The following is a 27,119-nucleotide window of genomic DNA, read 5'->3' on the forward strand; positions in this document are numbered from 1 at the left end:
ATGAACGTATTTTACTTGGACAATGGAACAGAAAATCTACAGAATTCGTGACAATGAACAGTGATTAGTTGGAGACTAAAACACAAGTGATTAATTTGGTTAATAAATAAGTAATAAATCTACTTCACGTGTTGGTTTATTCCTTGAACTATTATGCAATGTATTTTTGAGACACGGTAATCTAAATTTGGCGCTGGGCTTGTAAAAGTGAGGCATATATTGTTCAGATATGAATAGACACAACCTATAAGTTAAAGCTGTGTGAGGTGGAGCAGTGACCTACAGTAAGGCTCCCAGATGCCAAACAAGAAGAAACGAAAATACCACCCTGTGGAGCGCTGTCCGACATTTTGATAGTAAGTGGACAGAGCGCCGTCTTGTGTTTTTAACGGGGAATTTGCATTGCCCAGAGTTAGGCGGTGAGTATGGGGTTCTTATTTTGTGTCTACGTGATTCAGTGAAGTTGGGAGAATTTAGAAACCCTCTCTCCCATGGTAAAAATTTAATTCATCTCAAAGTAGGGCACGTGCATGCTGTAGGAGTTTTAATCAACTGAAACAATTTGCAAGTCGAGCTTGGTTGGCTGGACAGCTGGTTAGTGATGGAAAGGGATGCCAACAGTGTGGGTTCAGTTCCCATACTGGCTGAAGTTATTCATGAAGGCTCTGCCTTCTCAACCTTGCTGGAGGTTAAATCATCACCGTTGCCTGGGACTGAGACCTTATCTTTTACCCTCAGGGATGGGCGATAAATGTTGGCCCAGCCAGCGACGTCCATATCCCAAGGATAAGTAAAATAAATTCCCTGTCTTCAACCCACTCTTTCTTGAAGCATATGATGTTGTATAGAATACCCATTCGCCTCTAGTTGATATTTACTATGCGGTGGCACACTGGTTAGCACTGCTGCCTTGAAGCTCCAGGGACCTGGGTTCGATTCCTGACTTGGGTCACTGTCCATGTAGATTTTTGCACGTTCTCCCTGTGTCTGCGTGGGTTTCCTCCGGGTGCTCCGGTTTCTTCCCACAGTCCAAAGATGTGCGGGTTAGGTTGATTGGCCATGCTAAATTAACCTTTCGTGTCCTGGGAAACACAGGTTAGCGGGATAAATATGTGGGGTTATGGGGATTGGGAGTGTTGTCAGTGCAGGCTGAAGGCCTCCTTCAGCACTGGAGGCGTTCTACGACTCTCCTAATCCCACTTGCCCTCATCCCATTGCTCTTTTGACATTCAACCAACTAATCTAACCTGGTCTTCAGCGTGGACACAATCTCTGTTTCAGTCACGATGACTCCCCCAGTAAAATACGCTGAGAGAGAGGCCTCGGCCTAGAGTGCAGAAGGGTTACCAATGATAATAGAGTGAAGAACAGAACGTCACAATGTTGAGAAGAGGGATGGTGCCACTCTTGGACAAGTTGATTACAACTCAGTGACTGATTCCAAGCTGTTACTCTGAACTCCCTGAATTACGTCCCTCAAGTTACAGGCCTTCACTTTTACTTGTTTCGAATGCTGACAGTCCCACACTGGCAATGTCCTGTCCAGTGAAGAGTTTCACTGAATTCTCTATTCATATCTGAACATTCTACATCTGGAGTGTAACAAAATCCTTCCACTATTCCACATCAGCGTGCACTATAAAACATTTATATTTAAGTAGGTATTTCATATGATAATAAGCAAGAAGAGAATCCATTCATACGATGCTCAGCCACAAGTTCTGCAAACGTTTCATCTGGAATGAATTGTCAAATGGACTAACAGTGAAATGACTGCTTTTAAATAGTTAGGCATAATGGCACGGTGGCACAGTGGTTAGCATTGCTGTCTCAGAGCGCCAGGAACGCGGGTTCAATTCTGGTCTCGGGTGATCGTGTGTGCGGAGTTTGCACGTTCTCCCCATGTCTGCGCGGGTTTCCTCCCACACTCCAAAGATTAGCTACAGCGAATCTGTGAGGTTACAGGAAATTGGAGCGGGGAATAGGACTTAAGTAAGACATCCTCGTCAGAAAGTCAATGTAGACTCGATGGGCCAAATGATCTGCACTGTATTCAACCATTTGATACACAGCAAGATCCCACAAATAGCGAGGACATTTCTGTCTGTGTGGGGTTTGCACATTCTCCCCGTGTCTGCGTGGGTTTCCTCCAGGTGCTCTAGTTTCCTCCCACAGGTAGATTGGTCATGCTATAATTGCCCATCAGCGTCAGGGGGAGTAGCAGGGTAAAAATATGGGTTTACAGAGATAGGGCCTGGGTGGGATTGTTGTCATTGCAGGCTCGATGGGCTGAATGGCTTCCATTTGCACTGTATGGATGCTATGGGAACTGCACACAGTATTCTAGCTGTGGCCTCACCAAAGTTCAACTCCAATATGCTTTTTCCCTATTTATAATCTATGCCTCGATTGATAAAGGCAAGTGTCCCATATGCCTTTATCACCATGCTACTAACATGTCCTTCCGGAAATCTGATAACACCATCAGTTCAGGTAGTGTGTTCCCAATCATGAAAGTTAATATTCAGCAACCTTAGCAAGCTCCTCAGTTGTATAAAACGTTGGTTAGGCCACATTGGGAATACTGTGTCCAATTCTGGTCGCCACACTACCAGAAGGACATGATGGCTTTTTGGAGAGAGCACAGAGAAGGTTTACCAGGATGTTGCCCTGGTATGGAGGGTATTAGCTATGAGGAGAGATTGAATAAACTGGGATTGTTCTCCCTGGAAAGATGGAGGCTGAGGAGCGACGTGATAGAAGTTCATAAAATTATGAGGGATATGGATAGGGTGAAGAATTGGAAGGTTTTTCCCAGGACAGAAATGACAATTACAAGGGGGAACAAGTTCAAAGTAAGGGGGGGAGGTTCGGTGGAGATGTGTGGGGGACGATTTTTTACACAGAGAGTGGTGGGGGCCTTGAATACACTGCCAAGTGAGGGGGGTGAGGCAGAGAAGTTAGCAGAATTTAAGACTTATCTACGTGAACAGATAGGGAATAGAGGGATATAAGCGCTTGGTGTGGATAGGACAATGTGATTGACACAGGCTTAGAGGGCCGAAGGGCCTGTTCCTGTGCTGTATTGCTCTTTGTTCTAGATATAAAGAATGACAAAACAAAATCTCATACCTGCATAAAATGTGTTTATTTTCGTTAGTTCCTTTTCACATATCTGGAAGAATCTCTCTTCAAATGATGTGTGGTACCGTTGAATGACTGCAGGTTCTGTATCTGCTGAGACAATTGGAGAAATTATTTGGTTAAAATTAAAAAGAAGCCAACTCATTTCACACTCTTCAGATGTTGTTAGCAGATCTCCTCTGGCAATGCTTAAGGTGAATCGAGTGTGACAGGAGTCTGTACACTTACAGCGAGTGTATACACTTTTTAATTGCTTATGAATAGAATAAACGAGCCTAAGGCCAGTTTAATGGAGGTTTGAGCAACATGATGTAACAAGGTTAGAATTCAGGTCTTAATAACGAGATAATCTAACTTAAATCTCAGCTATAGTGTGGGAGGCATGTACTGTTCTCCAGTGTGCCTGTGTTTTTGCCCCAGTCTAATTGCTTTGTCCAAAGTTAGCTCAGTGATCTCATAGCTAGTTTGCCACAAAGTGATTAGCACGGCTTCCTCACAGCGCCAGGGTCGCCGGTTCCATTCTGGCCTCGGCTCACCGTCTGTGTAGAGTTTGCACATTCTCCCCGTGTCTGCATGGGTTTCCTCTGGGTGCTCCGGTTTACTCTCACAGTTCAAAGATGTGCAGGTTAGGTTGATTGGCCGTGCTAAATTGTCCTTTAGTGTTAGGGGGATTAGCAGCGTAAATAAGTGGGGTAATGGGGATAGGGCCTGGGTGGGATACTGGTTGGTGCAGGCTGAATGGCCTCCTTCTGCACTGTAGATTCTATGAAATAGTTTGCTTACTTTATGAAGTCTTTCCCAACTTTGGTTAACTAAAAAAAGTGTGCGGAAAGGTAAGGGATGAGCTGATTAGATTGAAGGATAATTAAGACTTGGCCATTCCATTGGATGTAAGAGATTCGGTTTGGCAGGAGAGATGAGATTTGGGAGACCTACAGACTAGCACTGAGGATGATTCCAGGTGTGAAAGTGAGGCAACGTGCACACCGAAGAAACATTAACACAGACATGGAAATACGTGAAATTTCATTTAGTTAATCAGGTCATTTATGGGTTGCCATCAGAAAAAGTGATCATGAGAAGCTATGAGCTTGAAAAAATTCACACAGTGGTTAGCACTGCTGCCTCATGGCACCGGGGACCCAGGTTCAATTCCGGCCTTGGGTCACTGTCCGTGTGGAGTTTGCACATTCTCCCCGTGTCTGCATGGGTTTTCTCCAGGTGCTCCAGTTTCCTCCCACAATCCAAAGATGTGCAGGTTAGGTGGATTGGCCATGCTACATGTGTTCCAAGATGTGTAGGTTAGGGGTATTAGCGGGGTAAATGTATGGAGTTATTGGGATAGGGTGGGTGGGGGTGAGCCTGGTGTGTTGGAGAGTCAGCACAGACTCAAAAGGCTGAATAGCCTCCTCCTGCTCTGTAGGGATTCTGTGATATCCACCTGCTTTGCTAATGCCCCTTAAGGAAGGGAATTTGCCACCCCTTCCCAGTGTGGCCTGTGGGTGGCACAGCTCAGTACTCTCAATACTCTCAGTACTCACAGCTCTGAATCAAAAGGCTGCAGGTTAATAATCCCACTCCAGAAACCTGAACGAAGCAATGTAGGCTGACACTTCAGTGCAGCACTGAGGGAGTACCACACTGTATTGGAGGTAGTGGTGTTATTGCTAGACCATTAATCCAGAAACTCAGCTAACATTCCGGATACCTGGGTTCAAATCCCACCACGGCAGTTTTTGGAATTTGAATTCCATTAAAAAATACCTGAAATTAAGAGTTTACTGATTCCCCATGAGACCATTGTCAGAAAAACTCATCTGGTTTACTAATGTCCTTGGAAAAACAGAACCAAGGGCTTTCAAGCTGTGTCCAGTGTACCTTCTAATTCTATGTTTTAATTTCATTCTATACATCTAAAACTTTATTCCAACTCTTTTCATTAAGTAGATCTTTCTCTATGCCCTAGCTATGACTGTAACACTACATTCTGCACTCTCCTTTCCTTCTCCATGTACTGTATGTTTTGTCTGTTTAGCGCACAAGGAACAATACTTTTCACTGCATATTAATACTTGTGACAATAATAAATCAGATCAAATCTGCTGTCCTTACCCGGTCTGGCCTACATATGACTCCAGAGCCAATGTGGCTGACTCCCAACTGCCCTCGGGCAACCAGGGATGGGCAATAAATGCTGGCCAGCCAGCGATACCCATGCCCCACAAATGAACAAAAAAGATACTATCTTTCATATGCACATCAAGCAAAGGCTCTATCAGCCATCAGGGATGGATTTAAAATATCCCATAGCAGCAGTCTAAGGAAGAGTACTTCCTGGTATCCTAGCCAATATTTATCCCTCAATCAACATCACTATTGTGAATTATCTGGTCATTATCCTGTTGTTATTTGTATACCAACTGACTGTTGCTGTTCCTTCATGTAAAAGTGACTACAGTTTGAAAGAACTTCAATGTCAACATCACAAAAGTAAACGGTTGCCAATGTGGGAAATCTAAACAGAAAAATGCTGGAAAAACTCAGCAGGTAGGGCAGCATCTGTAAGGAGAGAAAGCAGAGTTAATGCTTTGAATGTGTAATGACTTCAATCAGGCCTCTGCGGTTGGACTTTGGCTGAGATTTTAACTCAAAACTCACCCTGAGTTAAAATCGGGCCTATTTTCTCCATATGTAACTTGCTAAACCCTCTTAAAAATCTTAAAACCAGGTCATTTCTTTCTGGAATTGACGCAAAAAGATAATCCATCTCCACGCTGAGACATCCCTTTGGGAATGTTATACTTAATTATGCCCGGGGGGGGTGCAATTTGCATGTTTGTTTATGACAGTTTGAAAAAGCAACTTGATTCATCTGCTTGCAATTTGTTCATTATCAGGTGAGAGTTTTTATTCTCTTGCAAAGCTAATTGATTGAAAACTGGGGAAGAAAAGAAGTCTATCAGTCATTCACGATACTGGAAAGCGGGAGCTAGAGTTTGTAGTTAGTTTATCTGCAGATTGTCTCCACTGATTTATTACCATCTGTCTCTCTCTCTCCTCTCTAAAGACACAATCTGATAAAACGCAAGTTAAGATTAAATATTAGTGTCACAAGTAGGTTTACATTAACACTGCAATGAAGCTACTGTGAAAATCCCTTAGTTGCCACACTCGGGTACACTGAGAGAGAATTTAGCATGGCCAATGAACCTAACCAGTACATCTTTTTAGACTGTGGGAGGAAACTGGAGTACCCGGAGGAAACCCACGCAGACATGGGGAGAATGTGCAGTCTCTACCCAAACAGTGACCCCAGCTGGGAATTGAACCTGGGTCCCTGGCGCTGTGAGGTAGCAATGCTAACCACTGGGCCACCGTACTACCCGACTTATGGAATCAGAGCAAAGACTCGGCTGGATCAGTGCTTGTCACATCCAGAGCTTAGAGCTGTGTTCATGTGATGAAGAACATTGGTAAAAGATATTCTTCATTTGTGATGAGTGGCACAGTGGTTAGCACTACTGCCTCATTGCGCCAGGAATCCGAGTTCAATTCCAGCCTTGGGTGACTGTGTGGAATTTGTACTGTTTGCTCAGAAGGAACTCTTCAAATGCAGACAATAAAAATATAACAAAACTTACTCTAACTTATAACTCAAAGAAAAGCTTTAATAAAGAAACTTCATTACTCCAAACTTCAGGCCTTGCCCTGGGCCAATCCAAACTCCCCCACAATTCCCAACAGATTCTTATTTATAGTGAGTCAGCTGACCATCACATCATTCTGTAATTGGTTCCATGATTTGCTGGGTCAGCTGATCCTTACAGCTTGTTACTATTGGTCACATTACATCCAATACAAAGTTGTCACTGGTTATATTCCAATATGTACATTCTCCCCGTGTCTGCGTGGGTTTCCTTCGGGTGCTCCAGTTTCCTCCCACAGTCTGAAAGATGGGCTGGTTAGGTGCATTGTCCAAGCTAAATTGCCAATGCACCTAGTGTCCAAAGCTGGGGAATTAGTAGGATAAATGTCTGGGATTACAGGGATAGTGGGAGGGGGTGTGAGCCTGGGGAAGGTACTCTGTTGGAGAGTGAAAGCAGTATCAGTGGGCCAAATAGTCTCCTTCTGGAGGGGTTCTATGAATATCTGAGCATATAAATGAGAATTTGATACACTCAGAGTCTAACATTTGCATTACTGGGGCGAATTTTCAATTGATCCCAATTTTTTTTTCTGGAACAGGTTAGTGTGAGTTCGAACACACTCATTTCAGTGCCATTCAACATTGGAGAACTTTATTATGCAGGCAACAGACCAGGTATTTTGTGTAAATGCAGCACTCACTGAAACAGTCCTGACGTGGAGATGTCGGTGTTGGACCGGGGTGGGCACAGCAAGAAGTCTCATACCAGGTTATTTGGAATCAAAGCTTTCAGAGTGCTGTTCCTTCACCAGGTGACGTGCGTTCCGAAAGTTTGTGATTCCAAATAAACCTGTTGGACTTTAACCTAGTGTTGTGAAGATTCTTACTGAAATAGTCCCCAGAACCAGTTCCTGGACACTTCCCTAAGGGAAGAGATGAGCGATAATTGAACTATTGCCACCTTTAACTTACATAAGAACATAAGAACATAAGAAATAGGAGCAGGAGTAGGCCATCTAGCCCTTCGAGCCTGCCCCGCCATTCAATAAGATCATGGCTGATCTGTTGTGGCTCAGTTCCACTTTCCCGCCCTCTCCCCATAACCCTTAATCCCCTCGCTTATCAAGAACCCATCAACCCGCTTCTTAAAAATATTTAGCGAGGCAGCCTCCACCACTTCAACGGGCAGAGAATTCCAGAGATTCACCACCCTTTGAGTGAAGAAGTTCCTCCTCAACTCCGTTCTAAACCGCCCCCCCCTTTATCTTGAGGCTGTGCCCCCTAGTCCTACTGTCTTTTTTGAGCGGGAAGAGTCTCTCCACCTCTATCCTATCCATCCCATTCATCATCTTATACGTCTCAATGAGATCTCCCCTCATTCTTCTAAACTCTAACGAGTACAAGCCTAGTTTATTCAGCCTCTCCTCATAGCTCAACCCCCTCAACTCCGGTATCAGCCTAGTAAACCTCCTCTGCACTCCCTCCAGGGCCAAAATATCCTTGCGCAGGTGCAGCGCCCAAAACTGCACACAGTACTCCAGCTGCGGCCTCACCAATGCCCTATACAGCTGCAGCAAGACCTCCCTACTTTTATATTCAATCCCCCTCGCTATGAAGGCCAGCATCCCATTCGCCTTCCTGACCACCTGCTGTACCTGCAGGCTGGGTTTTTGCGACTCATGCACAAGGACCCCGAGGTCCCTCTGCACCGTCGCCTGCTGCAGTTTTTCACCACGTAAGTAATAGTCCTTCCTACCATTCTTCCTACCAAAGTGGACCACCTCACACTTGCCAACATTAAATGCCCTTCCTCAAAGCAGTCGTCAGTAAGTGTGTTGTCTTTCTGTATCTTTTGAAGACAAGAGTCCTCTTTTTAAAGTTCTATCTGCTGTGTAATGTTCCCCGATCCCAGGCAATAGGGCATTGGGTTGCTGTTCCCTAAATTCTCCCCAACCATTTGCTAAGAGGGGCTCGAGGGTAAATCAGGGTCACCCATTCTCAAGGTTCTTTTAGAGCAATGCTGCTACCAACACTGAAAATGCCCTTCAATTGGTTCCCATCAAAATCTCCTGAATCATCAGTCTCCAGTTCTGTTCCTGCTTCCTGGCTGCTCCCGCTCACTTTCCCAAAGCGTCGGACCTTCCTGGTGTTCCGTTTATTCCGGAGCCGAGTGTCAAATTCCGTATTCTATCCATCATCAGTATCGTCATTCCATCTCCGCAACGTGACTCACTTATGCTAAGGAAATCAATCCCATCTTCTCCACTCTCCACACATATCTGAATTCCCTCTTCCCCGATAGGGGGTGACATGGTGGCACAGTGGTTGGCACTATTGCCTCACAGTGCCAGGGACCTGGGTTTAATTCCTGGCTTGGTGGGGGGGGGTCATTGTCTATGTGGGGTCTGCATGTTCTCCTCATGTCTGCATGGGTTTCCTCTGGATGCTCCGGTTTCCTCCCACACTCCAAAGGTGTGCGGGTTTAGGTGGATAAATTGCCACTCCTCACTGTGCCCCCTCGTAACTGACCCTTCAACTGAGGGGAACAGCTGCTCCCTATCCACCCTGTCCATGCCCCTCATAATCCTGAACACCTCAATCAGGTTGACCCTCAGTCTTCTCAACGGCCCAAGTCTATTCCACCTCTCTTTATAACTTAAATGTTCCATCCCAGGCAGCATCCTGGTAAATCTCCTCTACACCAGCGCAATCATATCCTTCCTATAATGTGGCAACCAGAACGAAACACAGAATTCCAGCTGCGGCCTCACCAAAGTTCTATACAATTCCATCGTGCTTTTTGTAATCTATACCCCGATTGATAAAGGCGAGTGTGCCATATTTTCACCAGCCGATTAACCTGCCTTTCCACCAGAATGCTGCCTTTTGCCTACCTTTCCAGAACGCTGTCTTTACTCTGCCTTTCTAGAATGCTGTGAAGACTCGGCATTCCTTTAAGTTGGCTTTCTTGCGCATCCCTGATTTCCACATCCACCATGGCTCCAATTCCCTCTCTGGCCCTGCCATCCTCTCTTTCCCCGACCTCATTAAAAACCACCTCATAGACTAAGCTTTTGGTCACCTGCAGAAGCAGTGACACAGTGGTATTGTCACGGGACTGGTAATCCAGAGACTCGGGGTAGTGCCCTTGGGACCCGGGTTCAAATCCCACCACAGCAGACGGTTAAACTTGGATTGAATAAAAATCTGGAATTAAAATCTAAAGATGACTGTAAAACCAAGATGTGTGGGTTAGGTTGATTAGCTCTGGCTAAGTTGTCCATTAGTGTCAGGGGGATAAGCAGAGTAAAATGCGTGGGATTGCGGGAATAGGGTCTGGGTGGTGTTGTTGTTGGTGCAGACTCGATGGGCCAAATGGCCTCCTTTCTGTAACGTAGGGATTTTATGATTCTACGATAATCATTGATGATTGTCGGAAAACCCCATCTGGTTCACTAATATCCCTTGGGGAAGGAAATCTGCCATCCTTACCTGGTCTGGCCTACAAATGACTCCAGAGCCACAGCAATGTGGTCGATATGCAGCTTAGGTGGATTGGCCATGGTAAAATTGCCCCAATTATTCATATCTCAAGATGTGTAGGTTAGATCATCGAATCCTACTGTGCAGAAGGAGGCCATTCAGCCCATCGAGTCTGCACCGACAACAATCCCACCCATCCCACTCCCCATAACGCCATGAATTTACCCTAGTTAGTCCCCCTGACACAAAGGGCCAATTTAGCATGGCCAATGCACCTAACCTGCGCCTCTTCGGGCTGTGGGAGGAAACCGGAGCACCCGGAGAAAACCCACGCAGACATGGGAAGAACGTGCAAACTCTGCACAGACGGTGAGCCAAGCTGAGAATCGAAGTTGGGTTCCTGGCGCTGCGAGGCTGCAATGCTAATCACGGTGCCACTGTGCCACCCATGGTTTGACTGTAGTAAGTGTGTGGAGTTACGGGCATTGGGCAGAGGGAACGGACTGGGGAAGATATTCTATCAGAGAATCCCTGTGGACTCGTTGGGCTGAGCCTGCACTGTTTGGACTCTATGGCTCCTAAATGCCCTCAGAATTGGACAATAAATGCCCCTCGAGTTCAACGTTGAACCTTTGGACTGTCACTCTCTGGGAAAGGGAAGAGATGGAGGCTCCGATTGCAGAGACAGGTGTTCAGCACCAGATTCTTTGTTCGAATTGCTGAAGTGCTGCATTGTCTTTAGCCAGACAGCCATTTGTTTCATGATAAATAAATACTGACAGCACAAATAAAACCTTCGCCTTCATCAATAATACAAAAAGAAAGCGATCGCCACTCAGCCATCACTGTTTCAGTCAGTGCTGAGGTTACACACACTCTCTTTACATTACTCTGCTTGGGACAAGGCTAAGTCTTTATCGAGTAATCATACAAATAAATCTCCAATTGCCTCGAGCACGCTGCCATTAGCTGGGGTTGGCGTACGGGAGAGTCAAACAACTGGAGAGTCTGGCCTCTCGTTGCCAGTCTCCATGGAAATGTCCAGTAGCTGCCTGTTATTGGGATTACAGTGGGATACGGAACCGGCTGGACAAACAGAAGGTAAAAGAACCAAGGGATAATAGAATGCCAGCAGTGCAGAGGGAGGCCATTTGGCCCAATGAGCCTGTACCAACAACAATCATTCCAGGCTCTATCCCCGTAACCCTACATATTTACCCTGCTACTGCCCCTGACACTAAGGGTCAATTTAGCATGGCCAATCAACCTAACCCACACATCTTTCAATAATGGGGGGGATACTCGCGTATCCAGAGGAAACCCATGCAGACATGGGGAGAAGGTTCAAGCTCCATACAGACAGTCACTCAAGCCAGGAATCAAACCCAGATCCCTGGCGCTGTGTGGCAGCAGTGCTAACCACTGTGCCATCCGCCAAAGCTTCCCTAATGTTGGGCAATGTGCCCAACGGGAATTGATAACAACACTGATTGTTGGTCCAAAGATGTGCTCAGGTTTCTTGAATCGGGCTTCCACCTCCAACCTCCTGACTGTTTTTTATTGATGGGATTTTTATGGGATGTGGGTGTCCCAGGTTGGGCCCAGCATTTATTGCCCATCTTAATTGCTCCCCATTTCAGAGGGCATTTGAGAGTCAACTGTTTTGCTGTAGTTCTGAAGTCACATGTAGGCCAGTTTGGGTAAGGACAGCAGATTGCCTTCCCTAAAGAACTTTAGTGAACCAGATGGATTTTTCAGTCAATCCACAATGATTTCCTGGTCAACACGGACATTCCCTCTTCCACCTTCTTCCGATGGGAAAAAGATACAAAAATCTGAGGTTACGTACCAACTGACTCAAGGACAGCTTCTTCCCTGCTGCCACCAGACTTTTGAATGGACCTGCCTTGTATTAAGTTGATCTTTCTCTACACCCTAGCTTTGACTTCATTCTGCACCCTCTCCTTTCCTTCTCCCCTCTGTGCTCTATGAACAATATGCTTTGTCAGTAAAGCATGCAAAAAACAATACTTATCACTTTAGCTATTTATTAGTCACAAGTAGGCTTACATTAAAACTGCAATTAAGTTACTGTGAAAATCCCCTAGTCGCTGCCTGTTCGGGTACGCTGAGGGAGAATTTAGCATGGCCAATGCATCTAACCAGCACGTCTTTCGGACTGTGGGAGGAAACCGGAGCACCCGGAGGAAACCCACGCAGACATGGGGAGAAGGTGCACACTTCGCACAGACAATGACCCGAACCCGGGTCCCTTGCACTGCATTAAAATTCGCAATTGCACGCTTTGTAAATTAGCCCAGAGGATCAACAAAGCATTTTTGCTCCCCTTTTACTGAGTCATGGTGACCAAGACGTATTATTCTTTTTTTATTATTCACTCATGGGACATTGGTGTTGCTGGCCAGCGTTTATTACCCATCCTAGTTGCTCTTGAACTGAGTGGCTTTCTAGGCCAAGGGCAGTTGAGTCACCCACATTGCTGTGGCTCTAGACTCACATGTAAGCCAGACCAGGTAAGGACGGCAGATTTTCTTTCCTAAAGGACATTAGCGAACCAGGTGAGTTTTTCTGACAATCAATAATTTTTTTTTAGTCATCAATAGATTCCTAATTCCAGATTTTTTTAATGAATTCAGTTGCATCATAGTGAATCTTTTCTGAACTCTTTCTAGTTTAATAATATCCTTTCTATAATAGGGTGACCAGAAGTGTACAACTTCATCGTGATGTCCCAACTCCTGTATTCAATGTTCTGACTAATGAAACCAGACATGCCAAATGCCTTCTTCATCACTCGATCCATGTGTGACTCCACTTGCAAGGAGCTATGAACCTGCACTCCTCGATCTTTTTGTTCTCTAACTCTCCCCAGTGCCCTACCATTAACTGAGTAGATACTGCCCCAATTTGATCTACCAAAATGCATCACCTCACATTTAAGAACATAAGAACATAAGAAATAGGAGCAGGAGTAGGCCATCCAGCCCTTCGAGCCTGCCCCGCCATTCAATAAGATCATGGCTGATCTGTTGTGGCTCAGTTCCACTTTCCGGCCCTCTCCCCATAACCCTTAATCCCCTCTCTTATCAAGAACCCATCAACCCGCTTCTTAAAAATATTTAGCGAGGCAGCCTCCACCACTTCAACGGGCAGAGAATTCCAGAGATTCACCACCCTTTGAGTGAAGAAGTTCCTCCTCAACTCCGTTCTAAACCGCCTCCCCTTTATCTTGAGGCTGTGCCCCCTAGTCCTACTGTCTTTTTTGAGCGGGAAGAGTCTCTCCACCTCTATCCTATCCATCCCATTCATCATCTTATACGTCTCAATGAGATCTCCCCTCATTCTTCTAAACTCTATATTTAAATTAAAATAAAAAATATGATACTATGAAACTAAGCATTTTGACTATTCATTGTTTGCCAAGTCTGTGAAACCAGAGCAACACATAACTGGATTTTGTATGAAGTATATATATTTAACTAAATTTGGTTCAGGTTTAAATTTGTTAAATGGAATGAATTGTAGTTTTATTTTTCCAATTCCAGCTGGCTCTACTGATCAAGATCCCATTGCAATCCAAGATAACCTTCTTCGCTGTCTACTATGCCACCAATCTTGGAGCAGGAAGAAGGCATTTGTGGTGGCTAAGCTGCTGAGATAACAAAATAAAAGATATATTTGTAAATGAGAATTATCATACAGTGCAGCAAAGGGCTGGTGAATGAGATAGGTGATGCAAATGGGAGATAGGAAGTTACTGATTCTATGGAGTGTAAAGAGGAAAACAACACCACCAATGGATTTAAGATGAGCATTGTTGAGTTTGAAGTATTCACATCAAAGGTGCTTAGAGAAACACGTGAGCTCATAGACCAGTAAGCTAAATCACCCAGACTCAACTCAGCAAATGATATGAGTCTAGCGTCAATGCACAATATAGTTAGGAGTCACAGAATCTATTATCTGTTACATATTATCTATCAACCAGGTGGGATGGTGGCACAGTGGTTAGCACTGCTGCCTCGTCGTGCCAGGGACCTGGGTTCGATTCCTGGTTTGGGTTATTGTCTATGCAGAGTGTGTACATTCTCCCTGTGTCTGTGTGGGTTTTCTCCCACAGTCCAAAGGACATGCTGGTTAGGTTGATTGGTCATGCTAAATTGCCCCTTAGCGTCGGGGGATTAGCAAGGTGGGGTTGCAGGGATGAGACCTGGGTAGGATGTTGTTGATGCAGACTCAGAGTGATCTGAATGGCCTCCTCCTGCACTGTAGGGATTATTGAAAAATAGCTCATTGACAGCCTTCTCTTGGAGCTGGTGTGGTTTTGGCTATACTAAATAATGAGAAAAATAAATTTGATAAAAACAGAAAACTCAGCAGGTCTGACAGCAATGGTCAGGTTAGGCTATTCAATAAAGCTTAAAAGATATTCCGGTGCACATGGTACATAGGGTTAAGAGAACATGGAGCAGCTGGTAAGTTCGGTAAAAGGAATCATTTATGAATACATTATCATTTTACAAGAGGGAGAAATGATTCAGAACTATAATGGAGTCAAAAAATCATTTATGGCACAGAAGGAGGCCATTCAGCCCATTGAGTCTATGATAGGTAGAATAACAAGTCTATGTAGCAAGGGTGAAAGCATTGATAAGACAGATACACCGACCTACACAACAACAAAAAACAATTGTTAAAAAGAAGCTTTTGACCAGGAACATTCTCATTCAAAATCTCCATCAGGACAGTATCATCAAAAGTTTGTCAGATATAAGGGGTTGTACAATTACATTGATCATAACCCATAAATAGGAGAGCTAATGAATACCAGTGTTACAAATCGAAATCAACCTCTCATTATACGTATGAGTGAGAATGTGTATAAGGTAGACTGTGAAGAGGAAAGGGTTAAAATTGGGATGCGTAACTAGAAATCAGTTGAGGGATAAACTGGTTATGGAAAGGGCCTGAGGTGAGGGCGACAAGGCTCATCAAAACTAATGATCTCGTTAAAGAAACTGATAATAGGTAATTGTGGGTCTGGCTTCAGAGGGCAGGGCCTTAACGATTGGCCTTTTGTTCTTGAAAGTAATCTAATCAGAAACTTTAATAGCCATGTCCTTACATGGCTATCGCCTTTTGTTCTTGAAAGCAATCTAATCAAAAAGTAACAATACAGCTATACCCTTATTGGCTAACAGAAATATGTGGATGTATCTCCGTCGTGTATAACTGAAACTGTTTTGTAAGCCAGACAGAGACTCACAAACCCATGCTTGATGCACGTGGTCTAGCGATCTCTCCGATGCAATAAAGAAGGTTTGCGGAGAAAGCTGGGTCTCATCAGTTTTTGATCTGACTTCCAAAAGCGAATTCCACATGAGAAGAGATGGGATTAAACAGGCGTTGGCAGCATGGTGGCACAGTGGTTATCACTACTGCCTCACAGCACCAGGGACTAGGGTTCGATTCTGGTCTTGGGGGACTATCTGTGCAGAGTCTGCATGGTTTCCCCTGGGTGCTCCGGTTGCCTCCCACACTCCAAAGATGTGCAGATTACCACCAGCCAGCTCTCTCCCCCAGGGCAGAGCAGCCTGTGTCATCTGTGATTATGACGACTTTAACTTTTACAATTTAAAAAGGGACGGAGGGACTTTGGAATGTAGGTACACACATCTTAGACAGGCTGTCTAAAATTAGAACATACAAAATTCTGAGCCATATAAACAGGTGAAGAGCGTAGAAGAGGGGAGGCAGTGGCCTGGTAGTATTATCACTGGACTATTAATCAAGAAACTCAGCTAATGTGCTTGGAATGAGGCTTTGAATCCCGATGTGGGTATGCCGGCGTTGGACTGGCGTAAACACAGTAAAAAGTCTGACAACACCAGGTTTTAGTCCAACCTATTTATTTGATAATCAAATAAATAAATTTATCAAATAAATAGGTTGGACTAAAACCTGGTGTTGTCAGACTTTTTGCTTTGAATCCCACCATGGGCAGATGGTAGAATTTGAATTCAACAATAAAAAAAAATCTGGAATTAAGAATCTGACTATGAAACCATTGTCAGAAAAAAAACCATCTAGTTCACTAGGGAGGGAAATTTGCTGCCCTTATCTGGTCTGGCACACATGTGACTCCAGGGTTGACTCTCAACTACCCTCTGAAATGGCCTAGCAAGCAACTCAGTTGTCACTGCCACCACCAAGGGCAACTAGGGATGGGCAATAAATGCTGGCCAGCCAGCGACACCCATGTCTCGTGAATGGAAGTTATGCTAAATCTTTATAAAATATTGGTTAGGCCTGAGCTGGATGATTGTGCCCCTTCCTGGGTGCCACTTAGGGTGGAGGAGGTGAAGGTGCGGAGGAGATTTACTGAAATGGCTGAGGGGCTACAGATACCCACGAGGGCCAGGGAAACTGGGGTTACTCATTAGAGCAGAGGAGGAGATTTGACAGAGGTGCTTAAAGCACTCTTGGTCGAGTAACTAGGGAGAGATTGTTTCATAAAAGCAAAATACTACAGACGCTGGAATCTGAAACAAAAACAGAAGATGCTGGAAAATCTCAGCCAGTCTGACAGCATCTATGGAGAGAGAATAGAGCCAATATTTCACGTGTGGATGACACTTGGTCAGGAATTGTTTCAGACGCCAGAATGTTTGGTAACCAGAGGGCACAGATTTAAGGTGATTGCCTAAAGAACTGGAGGTGCAGAAGCACCTTATTTTTACACAGTAAGTTGCTATGATCTAGAATCTGTCGCCTGAAAGAGTGACGGAAGTAGATTGAATAGTGACTTCCAAACGTGAATTGGATAAATACTCGAAAGAAAAAGAAAATGAAGGGACTGCGGGAAAAAGCAGGGGAGAGGGATTCATTGGATAGCTCTGCCCAAAGAGTCAGTGTAATGGGCTGAATGGCCTCCATTTTGCTGTTCATTTCTGATTCTATATCAGAGTTACACATTGACATTAATTACACTGTAAATAGGAAAATGAATGTGTATCAAGGTTTCACACTGGCATCCAAAAAAAGTATAAATAGCAGAGCTGATGGCCAGAATTTTGTTGTCCTGCCCACCACGGAAATCGGAGCAGGCAAGGGGCGAACCGGGGAAAGATCCATTGACCTCGGACAGGATTTTCCAGTTCTGGTGCGAGCGAGGCTGGAAAATCCTGCCCGATGTGTTTCAGTGATGCTGACATTGGTCACTTGGGAGAGTTTCCAAGTGCCAACGTTACACCGTAAGCTTTTGCACAATATCATTAACAGGGGGGCAATGGCTTAGTGATATTATCGCTCGACTGTTAATCCAAAAACTCAGCTAATGTTCTGGGGACCTGGGTTCGAATCCCGCCACGGCAGATGGTGGAATTTGAATTCAGGAAAAAATATCTGGAATTAAGAACATTCTGATGACCATGAAACCATTGCTGATTGTCAGGAAAAACCGATCTGGTTCACTAATGTCCATTAGGGAAGGAAATCTGCTTTCCTTACATGGTTTGGCCTATGTGTGATTCCAGAGCTACAACAATCAATTGTCTCTCAACTGCCTTCCAAGGGCAACTGGGGATGGGCAATAAATACTGGCCCGCCAGCGACACCTATGTCCCATGAATGAGTAATAAAAAAAATCCTAGGGGCCAGAGTAATGTATTAATATTCATTACACTGTATAAATTGTACAATCGATGGATACCAGCTATACACAATAACATTTGTTACATTCTAGAAATAAGAGAAATGATTTGCACCACTTTTATGCCACATTGTATGGGGTCCAAGTATTACAGACTAGAATTCATCACCCTCTATGTTAAGGATTGGGAATTAGGGCTAATGTTATACACTGACACCTATCACCCTGTTGAAATAGGAGCCTAGATGGGCACCGATGGTATCCACGGAGACTTATTCCAGTGAATGAGCAGGAGAGCTGAGGTTCTCCTGTGTGACAAAGCGACATTCATCACATGCTGTAAGTTGGAGAGCTGATGTGAAATGCACCGATATTCATCACACTTTCAATAGCACAGCTGATGGGTAACAGCGTTACATGCCAACATTCATCATGCAATATCAATAGAATGGCTGGTGATTACCAGTGTTACACACTGATATTCATCACACTGTATTCTTAAGAAGCTGTATGGGTTCTGGTGTTACACACTGTCATACCCCCAGACTGGATAAATTCACTGTCTTTGCAGTTACCCTTAACTACACTTCCTCACACCCCTCATCCTGGAAGGACTCTATTTCATTCTCCCTGTTTATCTGTGTCTGTGGCACAGTGGGTTAGCGCTGCTGCCTCACAGAGCCAGGGAGCCAGGTTCAATTCTAGCCTTGGGTCACTGTCTGTGTGGAGCTTGCATGTTCTCCCCGTGTCTGTGTGGGTTTCCTCCAGGTACTCTGATTTCCTCCCACATTCCAAAGATGTGTAAGTTAGATGGACTGGCCATGTTAATTTGCCCCTCAGTGTCCCAAGATAAGTAGCTTACGGAGGGTTTGACAAGGTAGAAACGTGGGGTTGCGAGGATGGGGAGGTGGGCTTGGACCTAGGTAAGTGCAGACTCAATGGGCTGAATGGCCTCCTTCTGTACTATAGGAATTCTATGATTTATTTGGATAATACAACCTTCTCTATAGGGCTCAGATATGTCTTCCTTTTTCCTTAACTAAGGATTCCCTCTAACCATAGTTAATGGAGCCCTCCACCTTGTTAGATTCCATTTCCCACCTTTCCGTTCTCAGTCATTCTCCAGCCTCCCAGAACCCCTTGTTCTCACTTACCACCTCATCAGCCTCCATTTTCAAAGGGCCACCCTCTGACACTGGGGCGGCACAGTGGAACAGTGGTTATCACTGCTGCCTCACAGGGACACGGTTCAATTTCGGCCTTGGGTCACTGTCTGTGCGGAGTCTGCACATTCTCCCCATGTCTGTGTGGGTTTCCTCCGGATGCTCCGGTTCCCTCCCACGTTCCAAAGGTGTGTGGATTAGATCGATTGACCATGGTAAATTGACCCTAGTGTTGGGGGATTAGCAGGGTAAATGTGTGGGGTTTGAGGAATAGGGGATTGATGGGATTGTGGTCGGTACAGACTCGATGGGCCAAATGGCCTCCTTCCACACTGTAGGGATTCTATGATCATGTTGCCACCATCAAAAATCTCCTCCCCGCCCCGCTTTCAGCTTTCTGTAGGGGCTGTTCCCTCTGTGACACCCTGGCTGATTCCTCAGCTTCCCCCAGACACCTAAAGCACCCTTCCATACAAGTACAGAAGATACAACGCCTGTGTTTCCTTTCACCTCATTCTTCCTCACTGTACAAGGCCCCAAACACACCTCCAAGGTGAAGCAGTGATTGCCCTGTATTTCGTTCAATATAGACTATTGTATTTTCTGCTGATGATGTTAAGCTGGGGAGACAGACACAAGCTGGGTGACCACTTTGCAGAGCACCTCAGTTCAGTCTGTAAGCGTGATCCTGAGCTTCTGGTCAGCAATCACTTAAATTCTCCAACTTGCTCCCACTCTGACCTTTCTGTCCTTGACCTGCTGCCAGTTTTCCAATGCAATCTCAAAAACCAGCGTGTCCGATTTCAAATGGGTATTTTTAAATTTAAGTTTATTTATTAGTGTCACAAGTAGGCTTACATTAACAATGCAATGAAGTAACTGTGAAAATTCCCCTAGTCATCACACTCTGGGGCCTGTTTGGGTAGACTGAGGGAGAATTCAGCATGGCCAATGCACCCTAACCAGACTGTGGGGGGAAACCCACGCAGATACGGGGATAACGTGAGACTCCGCACAATGGCCCAAGCCGGGAATCGAACCTGGGTCCCAGGCATTGTGAGGCAGCAGTGCCAACCACTGTGCCACCGTGCCACCCTGTTACAGCCTCTGTACTCACCTAAAGTTCAACAGTGTTAGATTGTGACCACTCTTTCATATTTCTTTACACTTATTTCTCTCTTATTTCCTTTAAGACAGCAGCTATCCTGCCATTCACACCTCCTATAGACCCATCTTTTGTTCCTTTACCTGTCCCGTTACCACTCCCAATGCAGTTGGAACGATTTTCTACTTGACCTTTCCTGCCCTCTGCTCTATCACAAAGCTTCACTTGTGTCTTTTTCCTACTATCCCTCCTTTTAGCTTGCTCAAAACCTCTTACATTCCTAACTGTTCCCAGCTCTCATGAGCGGCTTCAGACTGGCAGAGTGTTTTATAGAAGCATAGAAAGCAGGAGTAGGCCATTTGGATCTTCAAGCCTGCTCTTGCCATTCATTTTGATTATGGCTGATCATTAAATACGCTATCCTGATCTCCACCCCCACCTTCTCTCCATATCCCTTAATCCCTTTATCCCCAAGAGCTATTCCCACTCAGAAAGGACAGTAGGACTAGGGGGCACAGCCTCAAGATAAAGGGGGGGGCGGTTTAGAACGGAGTTGAGGAGGAACTTCTTCACTCAAAGGGTGGTGAATCTCTGGAATTCTCTGCCCATTGAAGTGGTGGAGGCTGCCTCGCTAAATATTTTTAAGATGCGGGTTGATGGGTTTTTGATAAGCGAGGGGATTAAGGGTTATGGGGAGAGGGCAGGAATGTGGAACTGAGACACGACAGATCAGCCATGATCTTATTGAATGGCGGGGCAGGCTCGAAGTGCTAGATGGCCTACTCCTGCTCCTATTTCTTATGTTCTTACATCTAATTTCTTTTTGAAATCAGACAACATTTTGGCCTCAATGACATTCTGTGGTAGTGAATTCCACACCTTCACCACCCTCTGGGTGAAGAAGTTTCTCCTCACCTCAATTCTAAAAGGTTTACCCCTTAGCTTCAAACTATGACCCCTAGTTCTGGACTCTCCCACCATCAGGAACATTCTTTCTGAATCTACCTTGTCTAACGCTGTGCAAATTTTATAAGTTTCAATGAGATCCCCACTCACTCTTCTACACTCCAGTGAATATACTGAATTAGTCTCTCCTCGTATGACAGAACTGCCACCCCAGGAATCAGCCTGGTAAATCTTCGCTGTGCTCCCTCTATAGCAAGGACATCCTTCTTCAGATAAGGACACCTAAACTGCCCACAATATTCCAGGTGTGGCCTCACCAACAATCTATACAACTGCAGCAAGACATCCCTATCCCTATACTCAAATCTTTTCGCTATGAAGGCCAACATACCATTTGCCTTTTCTACCCGCTGTACCTATGTGTTTACTTTCAGTGACTGATGCACGAGGACACCAAGGTCTCACTGAGTATCCACCCCTCTCAATTTACATCCATGCAAGTAATAATCTATTTTCATATTCCAGCATTTTCTGTTTCTATTTCAGATTTCTAACATCCGCAGTATTTTGCTTTTGTGAGTCAGAGAGTCGCAGGTTAACTGACACACGTCGCAAACTACGAACGGAATCCTCCAGCCTTGCCCGCTGCCGGGATCATCTAGTCCCACCGCTGAAAGGCAGTGGGCTTTTGGCTGGGCCGGTGAACCTCCCGGAGTGGGTCCTTCCACAAACGGGACTGGAAAATCCCAGCTATCGACGCACATCACAAACTATGGACCCATTGCGGACGCAAAACATAAATCTTCCGATCCCGCCAACAGCGGGAGTCTTCTCGGGCAGGACAGAGAACGGACAAGCAAGAGGTCCACTGCCCCCGGGTGGGAAATTTTGGTTTTGGGTTGGGCAAAATTGGAAAATCCCGTCTGCAGAAATGGGAGTAGGAGTAGACCCTTCAAGCCTGCTCTCTCATTCAGTATGGCCCCCTATCCTCTCAGTTCTCCATTTTACTCATTGGGAAACGTGGTGGACCATTCAAAAGTCCACTGACTTTGGCAGGATATTAAGGTCTTGTCTGCATCAAATTCCATCCATTAAATATTAGATCTGAAAGGGTCAGTGTGAAAAATCAACATTTGCTTGTCGTATGAGGAACAGTTGAGGGTCTGTACTTATTAGAGTTTAGAAGGGTGAGGGGGGATCTTACTGAAACTTACAGGATACTGCGAGGCCTGGATAGAGTGGACGTGGAGAAGATGTTTCCACTAGGAGGAAAAACTAGAACCAGACGGCACAACCTCAGGCTAAAGGGGCGATCGTTTAAAACAGAGATAAGGAGGAATTTCTTCAGCCAAGAGAGTGGTGAATCTGTCGAACTCTTTGCCACAGAAGGCTGTGGAGGCCAGGTCATTGAGTGTCTTGAAGACAGAGATAGATAGGTTCTTGATAAATAAGGGAGGAGGAGGGAGAATGGGGATGAGAAAAATATCAGCCATGATTGAATGGCAGAACAGACTCGATGGGCCGAGTGGCCTAATTCTGCTCCTATGTCTTATGGAAGACTGATCTGCACTTGTACACCCTGACATTTGTACAAATTGTGGAACGAGGGTGCCAAGTTTAGTAAATTCCAGAGTTTAGGGGCCTAGACAGCGAAGGGCACAGTAGCCAGTGGTGTCGTCAATGGAAACTGGGGATGCTCGAGAGGCTAAAATTAGGAGAGTTCAGAGATCTCAGAGGGCTGTTGGCCTAAAAGAGGTTACAAGGATACGGAGAGATGAGAATTTCCAAATCCAGATCAGTAAGCACAGGTGTAATGGGTGCCCAGGATTTGGTGTGAGTTGGGGATATGGGCAGCAGAGTTTTGGATGAGTTCAAATTTATGTAGGACGGAACAGGGGAGGCCAGCCAGGAATAGTCAAGCTTAAAAGTAACACAGATTGGTGAGGGTTTCGATAGCTGATGGATTGAGGCAGGGGCAGGGTTGGATAATGTTACAGAGCTGGATGGAAGCCACCTTGGTAATGGAGCTAAAATGTAGGAGGAGGTCCAAAGGAAGGTTAAAAAGAAGGCCAAACTGACAATCATGTCATTGCATATATCCCACTGTTCCACGTCGACAATCATTACACTGTCTAATGAGAATTCAGGGGCACACGTTGAATCCTACAGTGCAGAAGGAGGCCATTTAGTCCATTGTGTCTGCATTGAGTACAATCCTACCCAGGCCCTATCCCCATAACCCCATGCATTTGTCCTAGCTAGTCGCTCTGACACTAAGGGGTAATTTAGCACAGCCAATTCACCTAATCCGCACATCTTTGGACTGTGAGAGGAAACCGGAGCATGGAGGAAACCCACGCAGACATGGGGAGAATGTGCAAACTCCACACAGACAGTGACCCAAGCCGGGAATCGAACCCGGGTCCCTGGCACTGTGAGATGGCAGTGCTAACGACTGTGCCTCACTGTTGTTACTGCTATGTTAATTATATTGTTAAGAGAGGGCAATGTTTAATTAAATATTTGGAGCACTTATAAAGGGAGACTGCTGGGACAGTGGGTGAGCAGGAGGCTGTGTTTTGTAAATAACTCAACTCTGAAAAAGCAGATTTACAACTATTTTCATATTTAACCATCTATCTTTGGATCTATTCAACACCATTAAAGACCCCACACACCCAAACATTTTCTCTCTCACCTTCTTCTGTTGGGAAAAAGATACAAAAGTCTGAGATCACGTATCAACCAACTCAAGAACAGCTTCTTCCCTGCTGCCATCAGACTTTTGAATGGACCCACCTTGCGTTAAGTTGATCTTTCTCTAGACCCTAGCTTTGACTGTAACATTACATTCTGCACTCTCTCATTTCCTTCTTTATGAACAGTATGTTTTATCTGTATGGCGCATAAGAAACAATACTTTTCACTGTATGTTAATACATGTGACAATAATAAATCGAATCAAATCATTAATGTTTTGCAGACTGTATAAATAAGGGGGTTCAGGGATGTGTATTGCATAGATGGTCATTCTAAGGTTCAAATAGTACATTTAATAGGTCTAAATCACAGTATGAGGCGGAAAGCTGATAAAGGCTAACATTTCATACCCTCCAGGACCTGAGCACAAAACTCCAGGCGAATACTCCAATGCGGTACTGAGATTTTATGAATTTTAAACTCACCCGCCATGACACTTATTTTAGGAAAGAGCAGCAAGATATTCTCAGTGTCCTGGCCAATATTTAACCCTCCCCCCAACTTCCCCACAATCAACATAAAAAGACAGATTATCTAATTATCATCTTGTTGCATGTGGAGCTTGGTGTTACAAACTGGTTACCAATCAGAGGCTGGCACCTTTCTCTAGTACCTGCAGTGCCACTGGGAGGCCTGGTCACTGCCGGTACTGCACTTGAAGCGATGAGGTGGAGGGCTGTGCTGAATCCTTGGGGGGGGTGAATGTTGGAGGTTTCGCTGGCACCAAGCTGGGAGTTGGGGGGTGGGGGATAGGGAAATGTGGGTAGGCAGACCCAGGACTGAAAGACCCAGGTGGCAGGGGAATCTGGAGATAGGATTGCTCTTGTGATGGTCCTCTGATTGGCCTGTTAAGGGGAGAACCTTCCTCCTGTCCACCACCAACCTGTGTAGGGAAGTCTCCTGGACCGGGTTATTGGCAGGGGGCTCTCAGCGGGATGAGTCCCTTAAGTGGGAACTAATTACCCACTTAACGGCTTCAATTGGCCCGTGGGTAGGCTGCCCACATGCCGTGCCCACATGTCATACCCACTGCTCACCCCCTCCTCACCACTAGTGCCATGTTGTAATACCAATGGAAAAGATGGAAGGAAGTTGCGCAGGAGGGCGAGGTTTACTCACAGCTGGCTCAGACTGTAAATAAACTGCATAAAAATCTCAGTTAGACACACCAGCTGTAAAAGAAGAATAAATGGTATTGAAAACCCAGAAGGACAGGCTTTCTTCACTCCAGACTTGGGTAAAAATACAATTTACAAACCAGAGGGGTTTAAATCCATGCAGGACGGGCTTAAGTTGTAAACGTGGGAAATTAAAGATTGGTTTGAGAGTAGTGGTGGGTACAATTTTGTCTTTTAAAAAGCGTTTAGACAATTTCATGAGTAAGATGGGTATAGAGGGATATGGGCCAAACATGGGCCTCCTTCTGCACTGTAGGGATTGTATGATCCTCGTTCTCCCCGATTTCCTGGCCTGGATTTATCAGTATCGCAAAAACTGTTTGCTTTCACATTATTTTGTGGCAGATTGCGGTGAGCATATTAGCTGCTGTGCTTCCTACATTTCAGTAGACTACCCTCTAAAAGCAGTTCTTTGGCTGTACAACACTTTGGGATGTGCTAAAGCCATGAAAGGTGCTATATAAATGCAAGCATTTCTTTCTATTAAATTAAGAACTGCATTACAATGCGGTCTGTATTTATTGGCTAGAAACAGCTTTGGGCCATTCTGAGATATGAAACTAGAAATGCAAATATGCAAAAATATAGATGCTATATTAAGACAAATCCTTCTTTAGTTTATCGGTGATCTGCTCTGATAACTTTAGAAAACTCGAGAGGCCAAAATTAAGAGAGCTCAGAGATCTCAGAGGGCTGTTGACCTAAAAGAGGTTACAAGGATACGGAGAGATGAGAATTTCCAAACCAATAATAATGCATCATCTCTCATTTGACACTGCTGATTTCAACACATGACAGGAAATCAATTTAAGCTTCAATGGGACTTGCTATAGAGAGTATATAAGGTATAGAATCCCTACAGTGCAAAAGGAGGCCATTCGGCCCATCAAGTCTGCACCAACTCTCTGATAGAACATCCACCCAGGCCCTATCCTTGTAACCTTGTGTATTTACTCCGCTAATTCCCCTAACCCACACTAAGGGGCAATTTAGCACGTCCAATCCACCCAACCTGCACATCTTTGGACGGTGGGGGGTAACTGGAGGAAACCCACACAGACGTGGGGAGAATGCATCCCAAGATGTGTAGGCTAGGTGGATTAGCCATGGTAAATGTGTGGGGTTCAGAAGGATCAGTACGATACTGTGGGTGGATTTTTACCATCATGTCCGCCTGAGATTTGTACGATTCCCCCCCCCAAAGCCAAATGGAGAATGCCGTTCTCTGAGCCTCACCCACTCCCGGAAATGGGATGGGCCTGCCGGTAGAATTCCAGCCTATATCTCGTGATTTGAACTTCCTAATCACGGCACAACTCCATATAGAAATCAAATTTTTACATAATAACCAATGAAATAATCAGGATAGAGTTACAGATTATTAGACATACAGAGAACTTGGAATTCCAAAATTAATGGATACAGTACAGTATTTAGTGGTTAGAATCATAGTATCCTTACAGTGCCAGAGGAGGCCGTTTGGCCCATCTAGCCTGCATTGACCAGAATCCCATCCTGGCCCTATCCCCATAACCCCATATATTTACTCTGCTAATCCCCTTGAGACTAAGGCGCAATTTAGCATGGCCAATCCACCTAACCAGCACATTTTTGGAGTGTGGGAAGAAATCAGAGCTCCCGGAGGTGTGATGAAAGTGTGTCATACTGGTTCACATTAACTCTCCTAATAAGTGCGCGACATGGTGGCACAGTGATTAGCAACACCGTCTCACAGCTCCGGGGACCCGGGTTCGATTACTGGCTTGGGTCACTATCTGTGTGGAGTTTGCACATTCTCCCTGTGTCTGCATGGGTTTCCTCCAGGTGCTCCGCTTTCCTCCCACAGTCCAAAGATGTGCGGGTTAGGTTGATTGACCATGCTAAATTGCCCTTTAGTGTCAGGGGGATTAGCAATGTAAATATGTGGGGTTACAGCGATAGGGCCTGGGTGGGATTGTGGTCGATGCAGGCTAGATGGGCTAAATGTCCTCCTGCACTGTAGGGATTCTACGATATTCAGGATGATTTATCTGGCTAAGCTCATTGGAATATCAAACTGTGG

General features: G+C 45.1%; 1 protein-coding gene across 1 annotated transcript in view; it reads right to left on the bottom strand.

Moving 5' to 3' along the window:
* Positions 1-27,119, bottom strand: part of LOC145358104 (solute carrier family 53 member 1-like) — an 80,122-nt gene that overhangs the window by 30,132 nt on the left and 22,871 nt on the right. Inside the window, exon 3 of the mRNA XM_080211778.1 lies at positions 3,133-3,234. Within this exon, the coding sequence (XP_080067904.1) occupies positions 3,133-3,234 (102 nt within the window). The remainder of the gene's footprint in view (positions 1-3,132; positions 3,235-27,119) is intronic.

Source organism: Carcharhinus amblyrhynchos, chromosome 25, assembly GCF_965287045.1.
Source record: "Carcharhinus amblyrhynchos chromosome 25, sCarAmb.v2.hapA, whole genome shotgun sequence".
NCBI classification, from domain to species: Eukaryota; Metazoa; Chordata; class Chondrichthyes; order Carcharhiniformes; family Carcharhinidae; genus Carcharhinus; species Carcharhinus amblyrhynchos.